At 35.2% G+C, this 18631-nt stretch overlaps 1 protein-coding gene across 1 annotated transcript in view; it reads right to left on the bottom strand.

Moving 5' to 3' along the window:
- Nucleotides 1-265: 265 nt before the first annotated feature.
- Nucleotides 266-18631, bottom strand: part of LOC126978131 (paired box protein Pax-6-like) — an 85278-nt gene continuing 66912 nt past the window's right edge. Inside the window, exons 5-9 of the mRNA XM_050826873.1 lie at nt 6392-6568; nt 5095-5177; nt 3700-3881; nt 1661-1845; nt 266-798 (exon numbers count right to left, since the gene is read on the bottom strand). Coding sequence (XP_050682830.1) covers nt 710-798; nt 1661-1845; nt 3700-3881; nt 5095-5177; nt 6392-6568 — 716 coding nt within the window. The 3' untranslated portion in view covers nt 266-709. The remainder of the gene's footprint in view (nt 799-1660; nt 1846-3699; nt 3882-5094; nt 5178-6391; nt 6569-18631) is intronic.

The raw sequence follows: 18631 nt of genomic DNA, 5'->3' as shown, positions 1-18631 counted from the left end.
TCGCCATGAATTACTGTTTTTCACAAATCCCACGGGAACCAAGGATTATTGCCGCTTAAATAAAATGTAGCATATGTCCTCACCCAAGCTCTAGTCCATTTCTGTACCAAATTTCATCAAAATCGGTTCATTAGCTCTGGCGTAAAGGCGTAACAAACAAACTTACATTCACATTTATAATATTAGTAGGGATGTAGAGATGTAAGTCACAGACTCATAAAACAACTGATACTGTCAACTAACAGATAATAATGATGTTAAATAGATGGCGGGGCTACAAGAAAAATAAATATTGTCACCTTATAGATACTTTATCGTATGCTTTATTACAGATAGGTAAAATTAAATATGATACAAAAACTTTTTAGGATATTTATTACTTTCCGCAATGAGGGTTGCTGAGTAACTAAAAACCCGGTCTAGTCTAAAAGTCCGGATTAATCCTACGGATGGTAACCCTACGCGGGAGTATATAAATGGAAATAATAGAACACAGTATGATCTGAGTGGTAACACAATCACATTACCCTGAGGTATTGTAATCGGCACCCAATAGTGCAAAGCCTACTTTATCTCTATAATAAATAGAAACAGCGCATCAATTCCGTTGACCGCTCAAGACCATACATGACATTATAAACATATTAGAAACAGGTGTTATGTGTTGTTTGTTGTCCAGGATGTTCGTGCACGTCTAGCTCCACCAGGGTCACTGCAAACGGGACCAGTACTGTTGAGACTCTTGTCCGGGAACTGCTAAGGGAACGGACACTCCCGCCCCCAGAAGACCGCCCAACTCTGTAGAATAAATAATATACTTTGAAAAAACCATCACCAGTGACAGGCTCCTTTGCACCAGATACCGGCTAGATTATGGGCACCACAACGGCGCCTATTTCTGCCGTAAAGCAGTAATGTGTAACGCCGTAGCTAGTGAAATTACTGGGCAAATGAGACTTGACATCTTACGTCTCAAGATGACGAGCGCAGTTGTAGTGCCGCTCAGAATTTTAGGGTATTTCAATAATCCTAAGCGGCACTGCATTGTAATGAGCAGGGCGTATCAATTATCAACAGCTTAACGTCCTGCTCGTCTCCCTTATTTTCATAAAAAAGACTAAAGCGCTTCAAAACTTCAAAATGAAAATATATTTTTTTTTATTGACGTAAACTTATAAAAGCATTTGTAAAAGTCATAAAATATTTACAAAATCAAGTGTGCAAAAGCGTCAAAAAGTTAATTACGTAAGTAAATAAAAATACATAAGTAGTTGATGCTACGGGGGTCACAGAGACTCACGATATTCAAGGAACCGGACGATAAACTTCTTCATCCTCAATATACTCTTTAATGGTATATTAACCTCTTTCCATTAAAACAGTTTCTACATATGTCTTGAATGTTTTGTCAGGCAATTATATTATGGTCGTGGGGAGTTTATTATTGAATCTAACAGGATTTCCCATAAATTACTTGTTTGCTTTAGTGGTACTAAAACTGGGTTTGGCAATTTAATATTTATGTTGCGATTGTTAATTTTAATGTGGGAAGTGCCTCACTGGGTGCCTCATATGGGATTAATTAAATTAAATTTGTTACCAAAATTTATTAACGGTGTTTTCAAATTTAATTTAATGAAAAATACTGTTTGAAATATACCTGATGGCGGAGAAGCAGGTTCGTGCTGGTAGCCGTGGTTGACGTAGGGATGTGGTTGCCGGTAGCCAAGATCATATCTTGGGTAGCCCAGGAACCCTCCCTTGCAGAGGTCGGCCTCGGAGCCCTCGCAGACAGACGCGTCGTTCACCATCCCACTGGCGCCATAACCCATCGGAGTCAGCGGGCTGGAATATACCACAACAACATTCATTTTTAGTATTTATTTTTAATTTTAAAATTTTCATTTTTGTAATGGTGTATGAGGTTCAAGCTTAAATTTTCATATAGTGTGTGTTTACTGTTTTTTTTCCACTTTACTTACTTTGGTAATATTTATATTTAAACAAGAAAAATAATCGATATAATATAGATATTGTTATATTCTCACGGCTCACATAATATTTTACAGTAATTAGAAAACATTTTCTCTGCAAGTGAATATTGTAATATTCAGCTGAGAAATAAAGTTCTTAAATCGAGATCGTCATTTCGCGTACCACAGGCGAGTGTGATAAGGGAACCGAGGGTGTCATGATTGCGTAAAAATACCTCAAATACCTCATATGAAGACTACGGGGGAAAAACAAGGAATGTCAGTAAAAATAAAAAATTAGCTAATAATGCCATCTAGCGGCATTTGTGTGTACCCAAACCTCAGCAAAAAATTAGGAAACAACAATCGTCGATGTCACAGTTACAGCCAAATAATTGCTTGTTTGTACTTGTCAACACATTTCAAGGAGATATCGCGACGCTACTTTGATAAGGTGGCCGAGCACCCTAATATCTTGGTCAGGGTGGCATGTGCTTACACTCCTCTAGACCAGAGTCTGAACAAACAGAGGCGACCTCGACACGTACTAGTCGACCCGGACGACTATATTACGATCGCGAACGCGACACCAACACCAAACCAACCACACCGCCCTCGAAGACGTAGGCGCGGCCGTGTACATCAAACCGCTGCCACTCGTCACTTTGACGATTTGGAGCGGCCACAACCTAATATAATACGATTCACACACTTTGATAGAAGCCCGACGAGATAGTCCTCGTCCTGTAAACGTTTAACACCACTCACACTCACATCACAAATCACACACCTACAATAACACTACACACAAATAGTCACACACTTACATACACTCCACGCGTACTTACATACACTCACACGTACTTACATACATATATCACCGCACTCGCCGGCGAGTGCGAAGTCTCTTCAAACCTAGAGTCCACTGGACTAACGATATATTAGATCGTTAGTGATCTTCTCTCCATCCAGCCTAGTGAGCAGGCGGTCCGAGGTTCGAGTCTCCGTCCGAGACGCCTCGCGCCTGTGAGCTACATTTTCGGCCTCCAAAGCCCCCACCCGGCTTCGCTGTAAAAGCCTATAGGGCTATCAGCACAGAGGAGGTTTTTAGTCGGTAGGGGGTGTTTACACCCGAGCCCGACATATGGGCCCCGTTTCGGGGTCTTCAATACGTAAATGTATTTTACTCCTCTCGAAAAAAAAAAAACTTGTCAAGAATCGTGAACGTCCGCGCGCGAATATGCATATATAGGGAATGTCAACTTTGACAGCCCAGACGTCGGGCGGGCCGGGCGCCATTGACTGAAGTCTGACGCATGGCGCGAAATGTTTGATGGTATTATGTGTGTATATTAATCCAGTTTTAAATGATTTGTCATCTACCACATTTAACCATAAGACGATAGAGGATTTTTATCAAGAACATTTTGTGATCAAAAATTAGCAACAACAGTGAATGTCATTGACCATCATTGTACTTGCACTTTTCTGTGTGACTCTTTTAAAATTTAATAAAACTATCTAAGAATTTCTTGTTATATTTTACTTATTTTTAGTTTAGTATTGAATCATATAATCCTGATAAAATGGAAATAAAAAAATTGTTTTTAACAATTTAGACAAAAAATATAGACTTTCATTAGTTTTATTTTGAGTTTATGTAAATTAACTAACAATTGACATTCATTGTTTTTCCCCTGTAGTCTTCATATATATAGTGCCTCACCTGTAAGTATCCACGTTGACGGGCTGGTAGGCGTGATGCGGATGTGGCGGGCCCACAGGAGCGGGCGCCAGGCTCGACACCGGAGCCTGCGCGGGCGCAGAGTACGGGCACTCCGGACTGCGGCGCTGACTCCGTATCTTCTCCTCTCGGCGCCACTTCGCGCGTCGATTCGAGAACCACACCTTAATGTCGGCTTAGGTTAACAACAACAAGCTACGCTATCGGCAACCAAATTGAGCTCAACCTGTCTTATTATCACGCCTGTCTTCCAAAGAGAGATAGATAGAGATAGGTCACTAACTCCTCTTGCGTGCGCTACATTCATCAACCCTTTCATGCAAGTTATCTTAGTCCTATTATTTGATTGGACTCTTTTCAGAAGTACATCGTCATGAAGACATTTAATGTATTGAAGAGTATTTTTTTTAGCTTACAGTATGCTTGCTGTATTAAATAAAATAGATACAAATGTTTCGGTTACGACGTTTAAGAAACAGTAAGCAGTTAAAAATTAAACGTAAGATGCAGCGCATAAATTATTGTAATTGTTGGAACATGGAGTATAGAAATGTAGAGTTATTTATGTTATAGTTATTTGTGACTTATTTTGTGAGATAAAACGTTATTAGAAACATTATTTCTTACTTTATCGTTAGGTTATGAACGCGGTAATATGATAATTATTCCTAAGATAAATAGAATTCCTAAGATAAAATAAGATAATTATTCCTTTTTTTTTAAATAAAGGGTTCAGCTTTTAGACAATAGGCCGAGCATTTAATAATAATAATAAATTTCATATCTTAGATAATTTATACGTCTAGATAGAGCCTGTTGCTGTTAGACAACTGACGAAAACAGGGCCAGCTTTATTACTGTAGTGTGCGTGACAAGATTACAGTCTTACATTCGCAATTTGTATGTCACTTTGTGTTAGTGCACACTAACACAAAGTGCACGTGCGTGCATTGCTCAAAATAGAGGTTAACAATTTTTTTTTAATTTTAACGTTTTTCGACGTTTTCACAGCTCTCACAGTCCATCTAGACGTTTATATATATAAGTTGCCAGTTGTCACCGCTATGACATGACGTCACTGATTTAATAGAAAGAATATAACTTAAATTAAGCTTGTTCGAACTTAGTGGTAAAAGGTCTTTTCTGACTTATACTTGTGTTTTTAGAGTTATTAAAACAGATTAATAGAGCTATGATACACACAGAGTCATATTTTAAATAAAACTCTGGACAAAAAGACGTGCTATTGCTACAAACGCTGATAAAAGACTAAGCGGCGAGTAGATTACAGCTGGATATAACTCGTGTTACAAGCAATCAAGACGACACCTCCAGTAGGTATAAGTTATTGTACAACTACCGTCATTAGCAGCTTACCTGTATTCTGGCCTCTGGCAGTCCTATTTTAGCAGCCAGCCTTTCTCTGGCAAACACGTCCGGATAGTGTGTCCTCTCGAATTCTGGAACAGTAATTATGGTCTTTTAACTTAGTAAGATTCCTCCCAATTGTCTTAAAACTGACTTTATATTAAACAATTAGAACGACTTTACGACTCAGATCTTATGACCACTGTTACGGATTTAGCTAATAGGATTAGGGCCATTAATTATCGCTACTCGTAATATTAACGATATTATAATACCGTAAAAAATAAAAAAAGTTTGATAGTGCCATACATAAATAAAGCTAATAAAGCACGAGTTAGTCTTGTAAATATATTCTTCTTCTTCGCGTGCCTCTCCGACTAGCGAAGGTTGGCGGTCAGCTTTGTAGTTTTAATTGTTTGTCCTTCGCGAGGCGAAATAGTTCTGCCGCACTTGCGATGCCAGTCCACTCTCGGATGTTGCGCAGCCAAGACTTTTGTCTGCGACCTACGCCTCTTCTTCCGGCAACTTTTCCCATCAAGATGAGTTGTAGGACTTTGTACCTCTCGTGCCTAAGCACATGCCCCAAATATGCGACTTTCCTCATCTTGATAGTTTGCATGAGTTCGCGTTTTTGATTGACGCGGCGCAGAACTTCCACATTTGTGACCTTGTGGGTCCAACTTATGGCCAACATACGTCTATATGCCCACATTTCAAAAGCTTCTATACGTTTTCTGAGTTCTTCTTTTATAGTCCACGCCTCACATCCGTATAGAAGTATGGGCCAGATGTAACAGTGCAGTAAATATATTACTTATGACAATAATGCATTTAACACAGAATTAGTTGAACTATTTCGATCTTAACAACAGACGAAAAACCGCTAGTTTTAACGAATTTTCGTCGTCGTTTCTTACTGTGAAATTACATATCTTTTACTGTTTTGTCAACGTTTTTTCTACTAGTTTACTTTGCTTTACTATCTAGCATCTACCTTATTAACCTTTAACTTACCCGATACTTTTGTGTAACTGATTACAAATCAAATCAAACCTGTTTTATTCAACGAGGTAAAGACAACATTTATGTATTTCAAAAGTTAGGGTTTTAATAAGAAAAAGTAGGAAAAACTCATTACTACTCTTTTAAGTCGATATTTATGCCTTTATCCTCCAAAAAAATATTTTAATTGCAATCTATGTGAAGCGATGTACACGAGTAAGTTAAGAAATATGTAAATAAATCCTCTCTCTTTTTGAATAGTGAACGCTAAAATAGATAAGGAAAAATGGAAAAAAATCCGCACCTCTTTCCAAACTGTCGATTTGCTCGTTCGTGAAACTGGTTCTATTCCGTTGCAGTTTCCTCTTCAGCCGCAGCCTCGCCGCGTCTTCATCAGCACCGCTTGAGCCAGCGTTGGAGTTGTCTCCAGATCCCGTTTCATCAGAATTTAGACATTCGATACCTTCCAGGGGTTCATCACCTAGAACAAAACCTTATTTCATTACCTGCTCAGGTATATAATATTTAGGAATTTTAAATAGCGAATTTCTTGAGTTCTTCCTAAAAGCTTTTGAAACATCCTCTTATACAAAACGTGAGCGTTTTAATAATACTGATATATAAATAATTAAAAACTGTTAACTTTACGTGTTTGAATTAACAATATCTACTGTTTTTAATTTTTTTTTATCCAAACACACAGTTGTACTCTAGAAAAGAGTTGACAATATTTTGCTAGAAAATATTTTTATATCGTATGTGCATCCATTTTTAGGATTTACGCCCAAAATATTAAAAATAAATTATGTTCCTTGATTTGAAAACTATACCGAAGATATCCCAGACGTCAGCCTGTACGAGATTAGTATGGCCCTAAAACAGCTTAAAAACAACAAGGCGCCGTGTGATGAAGGAATTACAGTCGAGATTCTGAGAGTTGGTGGTACTCCTGTACTTAAGATCCTCCAGAAACTATTCAATTCCGTCATCCTTGAGGCAAACCGCCGCAAGCATGACACAGAAGATGTCTTTTTTAGCCATATGTTCGATGGCCTCAACACAGTTTCCCAAGGAGTGGATCTAAAAATGAACATGGACAAGACGAAGATCATGACAAATGTCCATGTCGCACCTACTCCCATAACAATTGGGAGCTGTACCCTCGAAATTGTTGACCAGAACGTCTACCTCGGACAAACAATCCAGATTGGGCAGGTCCAATTTAGCGAAAGAGGTCACTCGTCGAATCCAACTCGGATGGCAGCGTTCGGGAAGCTCCGTAAAATCTTCTCACCCCAAATACCACAGTGTCTGAAGACGAAGCTTTTCAACCAGTGTATGTAGCTAGTGATGCCTAACGGTACGCAGACGTGGTCGCTATGGGCTTGATGAGAAAGCTCATGGTCGCTCAGAGGGCAATGGAGAGGGCTATGCTCGGAGTTTCCCTGTGAGATCGAATCAAAAAAGAAGATCCGTAGGAGAACCAAAGAGAAACATAGCCCAAATGATTACGAAACTTAAGTGGCAGTGGGCGGGCCACATAGTTTGACAGACAGATGGCTGATGGAGCAGTAAAGTCCTCGAATGGCAACCACGTACCGGAAGATGAAGTATTGGTAGGCCCTCATAAGATGGACCGACGATCTGGCCAGGATCGTCGGAGTACATTAGATGAGGCCAGCACAGCACCGATTGTCGTGGAGATCTATGCGCGAGGCCTTTGTCCAGCAGTGGACGTCTTCCGCCTGATGATGTAGTCTCTTGATAAATATTCATGCAAAATTTTAATTAAATCTCTTCTGTAGTCATTTCAACAGTTAGGTTATGTAGGTAGCCACTCCTACACGAAATAACATTTAATTCAATTTATAATGAAGTTAATTACAACTTTGAACAGCGACTCCCCGTTCTCATATCAGACGTTATGTCCAAAACTTTCCTCACAAATCGTAATTCACAACTTTATATTCAGGAAAAGTTTTGGTTATATTGTAACTTCTGATTTATCACATTTATGAACCATTGAATATATTAACAACTTTCCCTGGTATATCTCTGTTTTATATTATATTTTCCTGACGGTCCTGACTCCTGACTGTTTTTTACATATTTACGTTCGTTGCTAAAGTTTTCGGGCGTAGGAAATGTCGTTCATACATATAGATTAACAATTCACATCATACAAAAACAAATCCGAAATATGGCACATGCTACACAATAAGGTTCGACTGCTATATCTATACATTTCTGCGTTTACTCCAGTTGTTTAAAATATTATTGGTCAAAGGCAGCAATGTAAACATTTTTCAGTTTAAGCTCCGTATGTTGAATATGGAAAGTGACATCAGTGGCGTAGCATTTAGGTATTTTTTTAACCCTGTCGAAAAATAAGGTTGCTATAAGTTTTACGCGTGTCAGTCGGTCCCCATTATTAATCAGAAGATTAAGATTTGTTCAGTCGGAGGTTTTTAACGTTTTTAATCAAAAATCACACTCAAAGGCGAAAATTTGTATGTTTATTTATTAGTTTGTGTGTATATTTATCACTCCTTAACGTTCTAAATGTATTTGGATCTAATAAGTTGAAGTAACCTACAATGAGAGAAACAAACACTCAATATAATATTTTTATTAATATAAAATAGATCGATAAACTGGTCATTAAATTGTTAAGTTCTCTGAAATAAATTAAATTTGTTAAAATTTCTCTTTTAGACATAGACATCTTTTCCATGGTATCTTTAGTGCATGTGTAGCGGACATGAACATATCTTTATATCACGGTTCTCGTCAAATTATAAATGTGGCTAAATTGGACTTTTGTGTGTGCATCAATTTTACTAAATACATTGACATTCAAGAGAGATTATAATACTTATAGTGTTAAAAAAGTTCAAAATCAAAAAATCCTTTAGCGGTGATATATAAATCATGTTCGAGGAAATGATTCGATCAAATGACACGACTTATTTGGTTTAAAACATTCGTTAAATCGTCTTTCATTATCCCAGTTCCCATGTACCGACAAACTAAGAATATCTCTAAGGTAAATGCGAATCTAGATTCAACCGTTCATAGTACAATCATATAAAACTCACCTGCTAATTATAGTCCTTGGTCACGGAAATTATCGTGCAAAGTAAAATCTTGAAATCTTTCTATAGAAAGTGGCTTAAGAAACGGACCTTTTTTTTTATTTTTCTCTGACTGCTTTTTTTATGAAAATAAGGGACGAGACGAGCAGGACGTTCAGCTGATGGTAATTGACACGCCCTGCCCATTACAATGCAGTGTCGATCAGGATTCTTGAAAAACCCTAAAATTCTGAGCGGCACTACAATTGCGCTCGTCAGCTTGATACATAAGATGTCAAGTCTCATTTGCCCAGTAATTTTACTAGCTACGGCGACCTTCAGATCGAAACACAATAATGTTTACACATTACTTCACGGCTTCATAAACTAGCCACCATCCTGTGCAAAAGAGCCTCCCACTGGTAATTCGTTATATTTAGAGCAAAAAGGTGAGGATTATTTACCATATTATGTTAAATTTTCGTAAATAACAGAATGTAGTGTCATAATAATTAATTATTTATGAATAAACAGATTGGTTCGTACGTAAACTAAATTTACATAAGACGGTGGGACGGGGAACTTGGAGGTAGCCAAACACTTGGAAATTATTTCAATTTATAGTGTCTTCATGGGTTGGTTGCTATGTGAAAATTAACGGACACCAGGCGAAGGTATATATGTATATGTTGTATCTCTTGTATGTGTTGTATGTGTGACCGAGGCTCGAACATTTTAATAAAATTTTCAAGCAAACATCAAATTCAAATTTAAATATTTTTATTCAAAATAGTCTTCAAAATCACTTATTGAACGGCAAAAACTACCCATACATATCTACCCATTCAAAATAGACTGCCTCAGACCTGAGAAGAATAGGCGCAAGAAACTCAGCAGGCTTTTTTTTTATAAAAATATGGATTATGCTATAGTTACCTTTCCCACAAAAACCACCTCTCCGTTTAATAAGACATTTTTGACATTTGGTGCGGTACATTTAATATATTTAGTTTTATGACTATTTATTAATAAGTTATTGGCGCTTAACCAGTACACGATGTCAGATAGAACATTGTTTACTTCGTCATATAAAACTTGGCTTCTTTTCACTTTGAATATGAGTGAAGTGTCATCCGCAAACAATACCACCTTGTGTTTTTTTTTCTACGGATAGATCTTGTCTCAAATTGGTAGCGTTCAGATCGAAATAATTTTGTTTTTTTTCCATGTTATAACTAAAATATTCAATATATTAAAACAAAACCCTGGGGATGATGTGTTACTGGCATTTGTAATCCTAATTTTAAAGAAGCGAATGTGGGCTGATTTGTTTCGATAACACGCTTCAATTACTGAACCCTATTTTCAAGAAACTTTGCACACATTATCCATGGTAAAACCATATAATTTATATTATATTATAATTGGCCAACTTACAGCTAAATACAATATTAGGAAAATATTTACCTGAAAGGCTATTTACAAGTTTTCACAGATATTTACTTACTAATTACAAAATAAAGATTACGAGATTAATATAAACAAATCGAAAATAATAAAACCTAATCTCTACGCTTATATTCATTTATTTGTTTATTTTAAAATCTTTCGGAAACTAAGAGCTAGTGACGTAGTAAGATCTAATGGTTCTTTTTATTTACTATCCTGATATTTAAGAGTTTCCGAGGATATCAATTTAATGCTTCTTAATAAGTATTATGTAAGAATCATCTCCTATGGGAGAAAATTTGAAAAAATGTCCAGCTTATGCTGTAAATAACAGTTCAAAAACCTTCCACAATGGCGCTGGTGTAGCCACAGGGTATATGAAGTATGGTGAATGTAGCAATTGTAAACGAATTGAAGTATGCCGAGTTAAAAAAAAAATATTATTGTCGACTAAAGTAGGTAATTATCGAAAATTTCAACAACTTACGTTGTACAAAATAATGTAGCCAATATAACCTTAAAGAATTATTTTAGGGAAACGTGCACCTAGAGTGATTGGTATTATTGCATATTTGGCGCTTCTTTTAAGATTTACCCTGATGCTACTGTAGCGCCACCCTAGCTTAATACATTTTGACGGACATTTTTTCATTAACACAGATGATTCTCCTCACCTCTACCCTCCATTATAAATACAAAACTGATGCCTTAAAATCTTATAAAACTTCATATTAATTTAATGTAAAATGTAGATATTTATGTAAATGAATCCCGCGTGGGGTTAGTTCTGGTTGTTATGTCCGCTCACCGCTGTTCTAATCAGCTGAGACTTTCCGTTGGCTCGCGAGTCGCGTCGCTCTACGCCTGTCAGTGCCTACGTCCCTCAACTAAACCCAAATCATTTTGAACCTTTAATTACAGAAAGTAATTTATTTTATATAAAAATTACACGCAGTCAAAACTCCTCATTGCAGGGAAATATAATGACATATCATAGGCAATGTTCAAATTAATTGTTATAAAACACTGACTGGTAAAAAAGATATTATTATTGATCTTATTTTACTCGTCCGTGTTGTAACATTAATTATTTCTTAAAGTTGATAAATTTTGTGTTTTTACTTTTTTTGTAGCGAAACGATCAAAATAGTAATACGCACAATGTTAGATTTTTTTTATAAAAAGTTTTCATTATTAGCATTATTCACTTCTCTAGATTACAGGTGGCGATAGTAGAAATTAAGAAGCTTAGTATTTTAGCAGTTTTTTTCGCTACGCGTTTGATAAAAATTGGTGTAGATAAAAGAATTAGGGTAATCGTAATTACCTATATCGATGATCGATTTGTCAATGCTAAGAAGTTAATACAGATGTTGTCGTCTTCATTCTAGGTACCTCTTTATTTATTTTATTATTATTAGTATGTTCAATGATTAAGTTCTGAACACAAATAAAAAACATACGCAGTAAAAGATATAAATTTCGTGTACCAAACAACCTTCGATACACTATAAGAAAAATCTAGCGAAAAATGAAACATGTCATGTGATAAATGCCAGGACACTTCTCACACAAAAATGGAAATGAGAATAACAATAGCACGTTAATGTTATAACCTACATAAGATGTCTTAGGCAGTGTACGAAACGGTTCAATTCATTTGAATTGAATCCAGAGCGCTTTATCAACAAAAATGGGTATTATGTGAAAAATAGTAATCATATTTGGCAAAATCATAATTAACCTAGAAATAAAAAATAACTTTCTTAGCAAAAAAATGTAACAGTACAAAATATAATTTTATCAATAGAAAAAATCATAATGAACCTACCTTTCATAAATACGTAATATAACGTTTCTTCTCGATTTCACAGAAAGGTTAAATTAATATTAAAATATTTTTGAAACCAGTCTATAAGAAACTGAGAAAATTGCCAGAAAACTTATCACACAAAAATAGGTAGTAGGAGAAAAACCAAACTATAAACACAATCATAAGTACATAATATATCTTACCCCATTCCGCAGAATGGCTAAATTCATTTTAAACATTTAAGAAACCAGTAAATTACGTTCAAGTGTCAAGATTCCTCGGTATCAGTTGGATGTTACTGCGGCGGGGGAGCACAAGGCGCGGGGGGCGCAGGGGCCATGGGGGGCGAGGAGGGGAGGTGGGGGAGTAGCGTAACGCGCGCGTTCATGCGGAAAGACACGATAACAGACCAGCCTACCACGTAACCCTGCCGAGAACGATAGCGTTATCGCGAACTTAAAAATGTATGCCTTTAATGGAGTATTTTCGCAAGGTGACATTTTGGAAAGGTATTCGATTGGTGGAATTTCTTTTAATATATTTATACCTACACGTAGGTCATGCGCTACGAAAATTGTATGACTTTTTAATTTCTTTTTCGTATTTGTTTGGATACCTATGACATGTTTTAACCGACTTTAAAAAAGGAGGAGATTCTCAATTTGACTGAATTTTTTTACATATTTATATTACTGAGGTAACAACCTCAGAAATTTAGACTGGGTGATCCGATTTTAATGATTTTTTTGAAAGTGCTATGTGCTTCCCGTGTGGTCTTAATTAGATTGTATAAAAATACGCAATATTTTTTTTTACTTTTTAGTGCATATCATAATATCTATTATTTTGAAATACTTTTTTAAGTGGGTTGTTTTTTCGTAATTTTTTATTTATTAAATTAAAATCAGTAACAGACGAGCTTTAGGTAGGTGATGGTCATAATGGTAGGTTAAATATATTTTTTGATAAGTATATTCTGGCTTTTGTTTTCAGGACTAGCTCTAGAAGGAAGTCCTAATAGGTAAATAAAAATACGTAATTGTATGTGTGTTTAAGTCAAACTCGGAAGCTCTTTCGCTTCTAGGTTTGACAAGTCAAACCTCAGGGCTTTCATACTGACATAGCGACACTCAATAAGTATCTGTTTTTATCTACACCCATGTTTTAAATCCTCTATCTATTAAAGACTAGCTGACCCGGCAAACGTTGTTTTGCCATATAAAGTATAATTCACGCGATAGTTTTATAAGTAATAAAATATTGCCTATATTATAGCCTGTACATCATTTTGTTCTATTGTCAATAGTTTTTGCAGCGCACGCAAAAATAGGTTTTCGATTTTACACCTTGTGTTACAAATTAGCAATTTTATTACGGATCCCTAATTTTGAAAAAAAAAACATAGCCTATAGCCTTCCTCGATAAATGGACTACCCAACACTGAAAGAATCATTCAAATCAGACCAGTAGTACCAGAGATTAGCGCGTTCAAACAAACAAACAAACACTGCAGCTTTCAACTTTATAATATTAGTATAGATTATTAAGGCTTTCACATAGCTAAGATAGTCTGCATTTGAGTAATAAGATTTACAACAATCACAAAGTGTGCAAAAGAGAACAAAATTTCTAACTGAGATGAAGCAAGATATAAAAGGAACGCGAATCTATTGATACTGCAACCGATTTTGAGAGAGAAGTCGTAAACAGTCAGCCACGTTTGGCATGCATTAGCTTTTCAGCATATTAAATATGCAAATCAAAATTGGTTACGCATAACCTGTCTGTAAGGTTGTTTATATGCTAGTTCTTCTAAGTTTTTTCAAATGAGTATCTTTAGAGATTGTCCCTTAAAATTGTTTTGTTTTTTATGGAGCCTACTATTCAATTAGTTACCAACATTTGATTGATCAATTGATAAGGTATTGCAGACTTTTGATTTTTTTTTCTCTGGCATTTGGTTTTCAAGTCACTTTTACATTTATAAAGTTATAAAAAATATATTAATATTATGTAAATTTAAACAAAATTATCGGATAATAAGTAGAGACATTTAGTGAGTATTGCATAGTATGTACTTAGATAAACATATTTTTTGTTATTTGGTTGAGTTCTTGTGACAGACTTCGTCATGCTCGCATAATGCCTTCATTTTTTACGTCAAAACGCATCTATATATTCTATTCTCAATAACTCTTATGTTTTTACTTATTAATTTACATTTACTTTTTGTTTGAGCATTTTTGTGTCATCCATTTGCATATATTGTAATTGAAATGATTTGTAAGACGATGAAGATGTAAAGATTGATTTAAAATAGTTGCAATGAGTTCCTTGCTACTTCTTCTCATTAAAGCGCCACCTTTTCCGAAGTGGTGGTAAATGTAGAAAAAGAAAACTTTTAACATTCATAAGTGTTATTACCTTGTCTTACATGAATAAAGTGACTTTGATTAATTTGAGTCAGTTCATAAAAGATCTACACGTAAGATGTTATAATGTAGGTATGTATTTACGAAACATACACGGCTAAAGTCAAGGGAGCCGACTCGTTTAAAATATGAATGTCAGTAGTGGGATCTCGGTCAAGAGATTTTATAGAATCCTATCATCTCCGTAAGAGTGTTCATAGCGACGAGAGACTTGAACAAGTTTATGCAAGCTCTCGAGGGCTGCGACTGACGATACAAGCGGAGCGGGAAAAATTAATATTTTGTACAAATCGTGAGTGTAAGACGTAACTTGTCACGCACACTAAAGTAATAAACCTCGCCTATTTATATCCGTTGTCTAGCAGTAAGAGTCTCTATCTAGACGTATAAATTATTAACGGTTGATATCAATACTTAGCGACAACAAAGGCATGAGTAATCTACATTTACATTGTATCAACCTAGTCTAACCATGACTACTATTTATTTTATTTTTATTTATTTTATTTATTTATGATTCCTTACAGCTAACAAAATGAAAAGAGTATATTAAAAATTATACAGAATAGATACGCCAATTAAAAGGAATACTATTAACAGTACAATAAGTATGTGACAAAGTAGTTTAAGACAAAAACGAAAAATACTAGAAAAACTTACAAGAAAAAATTAAATAGAAAGAAAAGAAGAAATCGTATCCATATTGAGTAACTGAAACGGTGAGTAGGTTGTGTGGTGTGAGTAGTGTGAGTGAATGTGAGTAGTGTGAGTGAATGTGATTGGTGTGAGTGAATGTGAGTGGTGTGAGTGAATGTGAGTGTTCGAATATAATGTTTAAATTACGATGTGAGACTAATAATTTATCCTGAATATACTGATGATTAACTCCTGCAATTTAAACAGTTTAATATCAGTTATTTGAACCTCAGACGTGATAAGTTGAAAATGTCGACGGAAGAAAATTTCTTATTATATATGTCAGGAATTCGAAATAGAGGTGAATATTTAAGATACTTAGTAGAGGCAAAGGGAATGTTAAATAAATTAGTATGCCTAGTACGTAATGTTGGTACCTGGAATGATATTTTATTTAAGATATCTGGAAAGTCAAATTTATTATGTAATATATCATAAAGGAGTAACATATCAATTACATCTCTTCTATCTTCCAAGGTATCGATTTTATGATAATTACAGGCTTCTTTGTAGTCTATAGGAATGAATTGAGATTTAAAATTCAATTTTTTTATAAATATCTTTTGTATTTTTTCAAGGCGGTCAATATAACATTGATATGTAGGCCTCCAGATAGGACTTGCGAATTCAAGGATGCTTCGCACGTAAGCATAATATAGCACTTTTAGGCACAAGATGTCATTGAAAGGTTCGCAAGTGCGAAGAATAAACCCTAGATTTTTATAAGCCTTCTGTGTTATTATTTCGATGTGGTTATTATGGGTTAGTTTGCTATCATGGATCACACCTAAATCCCTTATTTGAGTAATTTTTGGAATAATTTCGTTATTTAAAGTATAATCAAATTTTATGTTATTATGCTTTCGTGAAAATGTAATAATTTGACATTTAGCAATATTAACTGTTATTTTATTTATTTTATAATATTGTGACAGTCTATTTAAGTCATCTTGTAACATAAAGCAATCGTCTATTTGTGAAATCTTTTTATAAATCTTTTTGTCGTCAGCATACAGCAAGAAGTTTGAACTAGCAAAACAATTACTGATGTCATATAAATATATATTGTATAACAAAGGACCCAGATGCGATCCCTGAGGTACACCAGAAGTCACCTCAACAAAGTCTGATCTAAAACCACCGAGGACGACGGCCTGACAGCGATTTCTTATATACGATTCTGTCCATCTAAGAAGGTTCCCTCTGATTCCAACTGCGTAAAGCTTCTTTAATAGTATACTGTGGTTGACTCTATCAAAAGCCTTTTCAAAATCTGTGTATATTACATCTATTTGTGATCTATCATTCATGTCGCACTTAACGGTATGAGTGAACTCAAGCAAGTTAGTAAGGACACTACGAGATTTAATAAAACCGTGTTGGTTGATAGGGATGCATTGTAGGCAATTTCTATAAATATGATCATATACAATTTTTTCTAACATTTTACCAAATATATTCAAAATGGAGATACCTCTATAGTTACTAATATTTGTTTTTGATTCCTTTTTATGTATTGGTACTATTCGGGCTTCCTTCCAACATCTAGGGAAGGTCCCTTCATTAACGGAGCGCTTAAAGAGTGTTAGTAGCGGAGGTAATAGGCCCGATTCACATTTCTTTATAAAAATAGCTGGTAAACCGTCAGTACCGGCGCCCTTTCGGATATCCAATTTACTAAACAACCTCCTAAGTATTCTTTCATCGATCTCAATTGTGTGAAGATTTTCGGAAATATTTGATTCCTCGTTCAGGGTCTCATCATTTAGGTCACTAGATTGGAACACACTTTGAAAGTATTCATTAAATGCGTTGCAGATATCATGTCCATTCGTAAGTAAACTACTTCCGTAGTACATGTTGTGAGGAATACCAGAATCAGTGCGTTTATTTTTAATAAATTTCCAGAATTCTTTAGGCGAAGTTTTGATATTACTCTGATAACAATTCATATATTTTGTATATGATTCGATTTGCAACCTCTTTACTCGGGCTCTCAGCAAGGAGAACATGGCATAGTCTCCTGGATTTTGAAACTTTTTCCACCTAGTGTGAACTTTGTACTTCTCTTTTATTGAATTAATTAGAGCTGGAGTATACCATTTCGGGTATTGATGACGCGAGGAGATTTTTATAACAGGTATATGAGATTCTATGAGCGAATGAATAATTCTGTAAAAATTATCCACGGCCTCTTCAACGGAGCCATTTAGGATGTCGGACCAGTTTGTATTTTTTAATTTTAAATTTATCGTCTCATAGTCACCCTTAAAAAATTTCTTTATCACGCAAAAATGTGGTTGTAGGGCTTTCATAAGAAGGTCTTTTACGACGATAACCAGGGGACTATGAAAGTGGTCAATATTTACAAGTGAATCGCTACATATGTAACACTGTAAGTAAATATTTGATAAGACAAGATCAAGAATGTTACCACAGCTATTTTTGTTGAAATTATATTGTTTTAATCCCATCAGATTGTAAGTATTTAGTAAACTCAATGACGATTCTAATAATTCTGAGTTACAGTATTTTGTAATGCTGTAACTATTATCATTACCATACCATGAAATGAAAGAAAAATTAAAATCTCCTATTATGAGAAAATTATCATTCGAATGTTTATCGTAAAATGATATTAGGGTCTTATTAAAGTTACGTAATAAATTATTCGCATCCGAGTTAGGGGGGATGTATGCCGCTATAATATGTAAATCCTTGTCACTACGTAGCGAGCGATTGCTTAAATATATACCCTTCGGAATAGTTAGCCATATACATTCTACTTGCTCGCAGTTTGAGTCCTGTGAAATAAACGCAGCAAGTAATTTCTTAATACATACTCGTATCAAAACGCCCCCGCCCCTTCTCTTGTGTTTCCTGTCAAATCTGAATACATCTTAACGACTGTCACATATTTCCGTGTTTAAAATTCCATCACATAGCCAACTTTCTGTTAAAATTATTATATCATAATTGCTTGTTTCTATATTATTATAAAGTGAGTGTAATTTCGTGCGTAACCCGCGAGTATTTTGATAATAAATTTTGAGATTATTTAAATCCATCATAAAGAAACC

Source organism: Leptidea sinapis, chromosome 47, assembly GCF_905404315.1.
Source record: "Leptidea sinapis chromosome 47, ilLepSina1.1, whole genome shotgun sequence".
In the NCBI taxonomy this organism is placed as follows: domain Eukaryota; kingdom Metazoa; phylum Arthropoda; class Insecta; order Lepidoptera; family Pieridae; genus Leptidea; species Leptidea sinapis.
The sequence above is the reverse complement of the archived record's forward strand: the minus strand, read 5'-3'. Positions and strand labels throughout refer to the sequence as shown.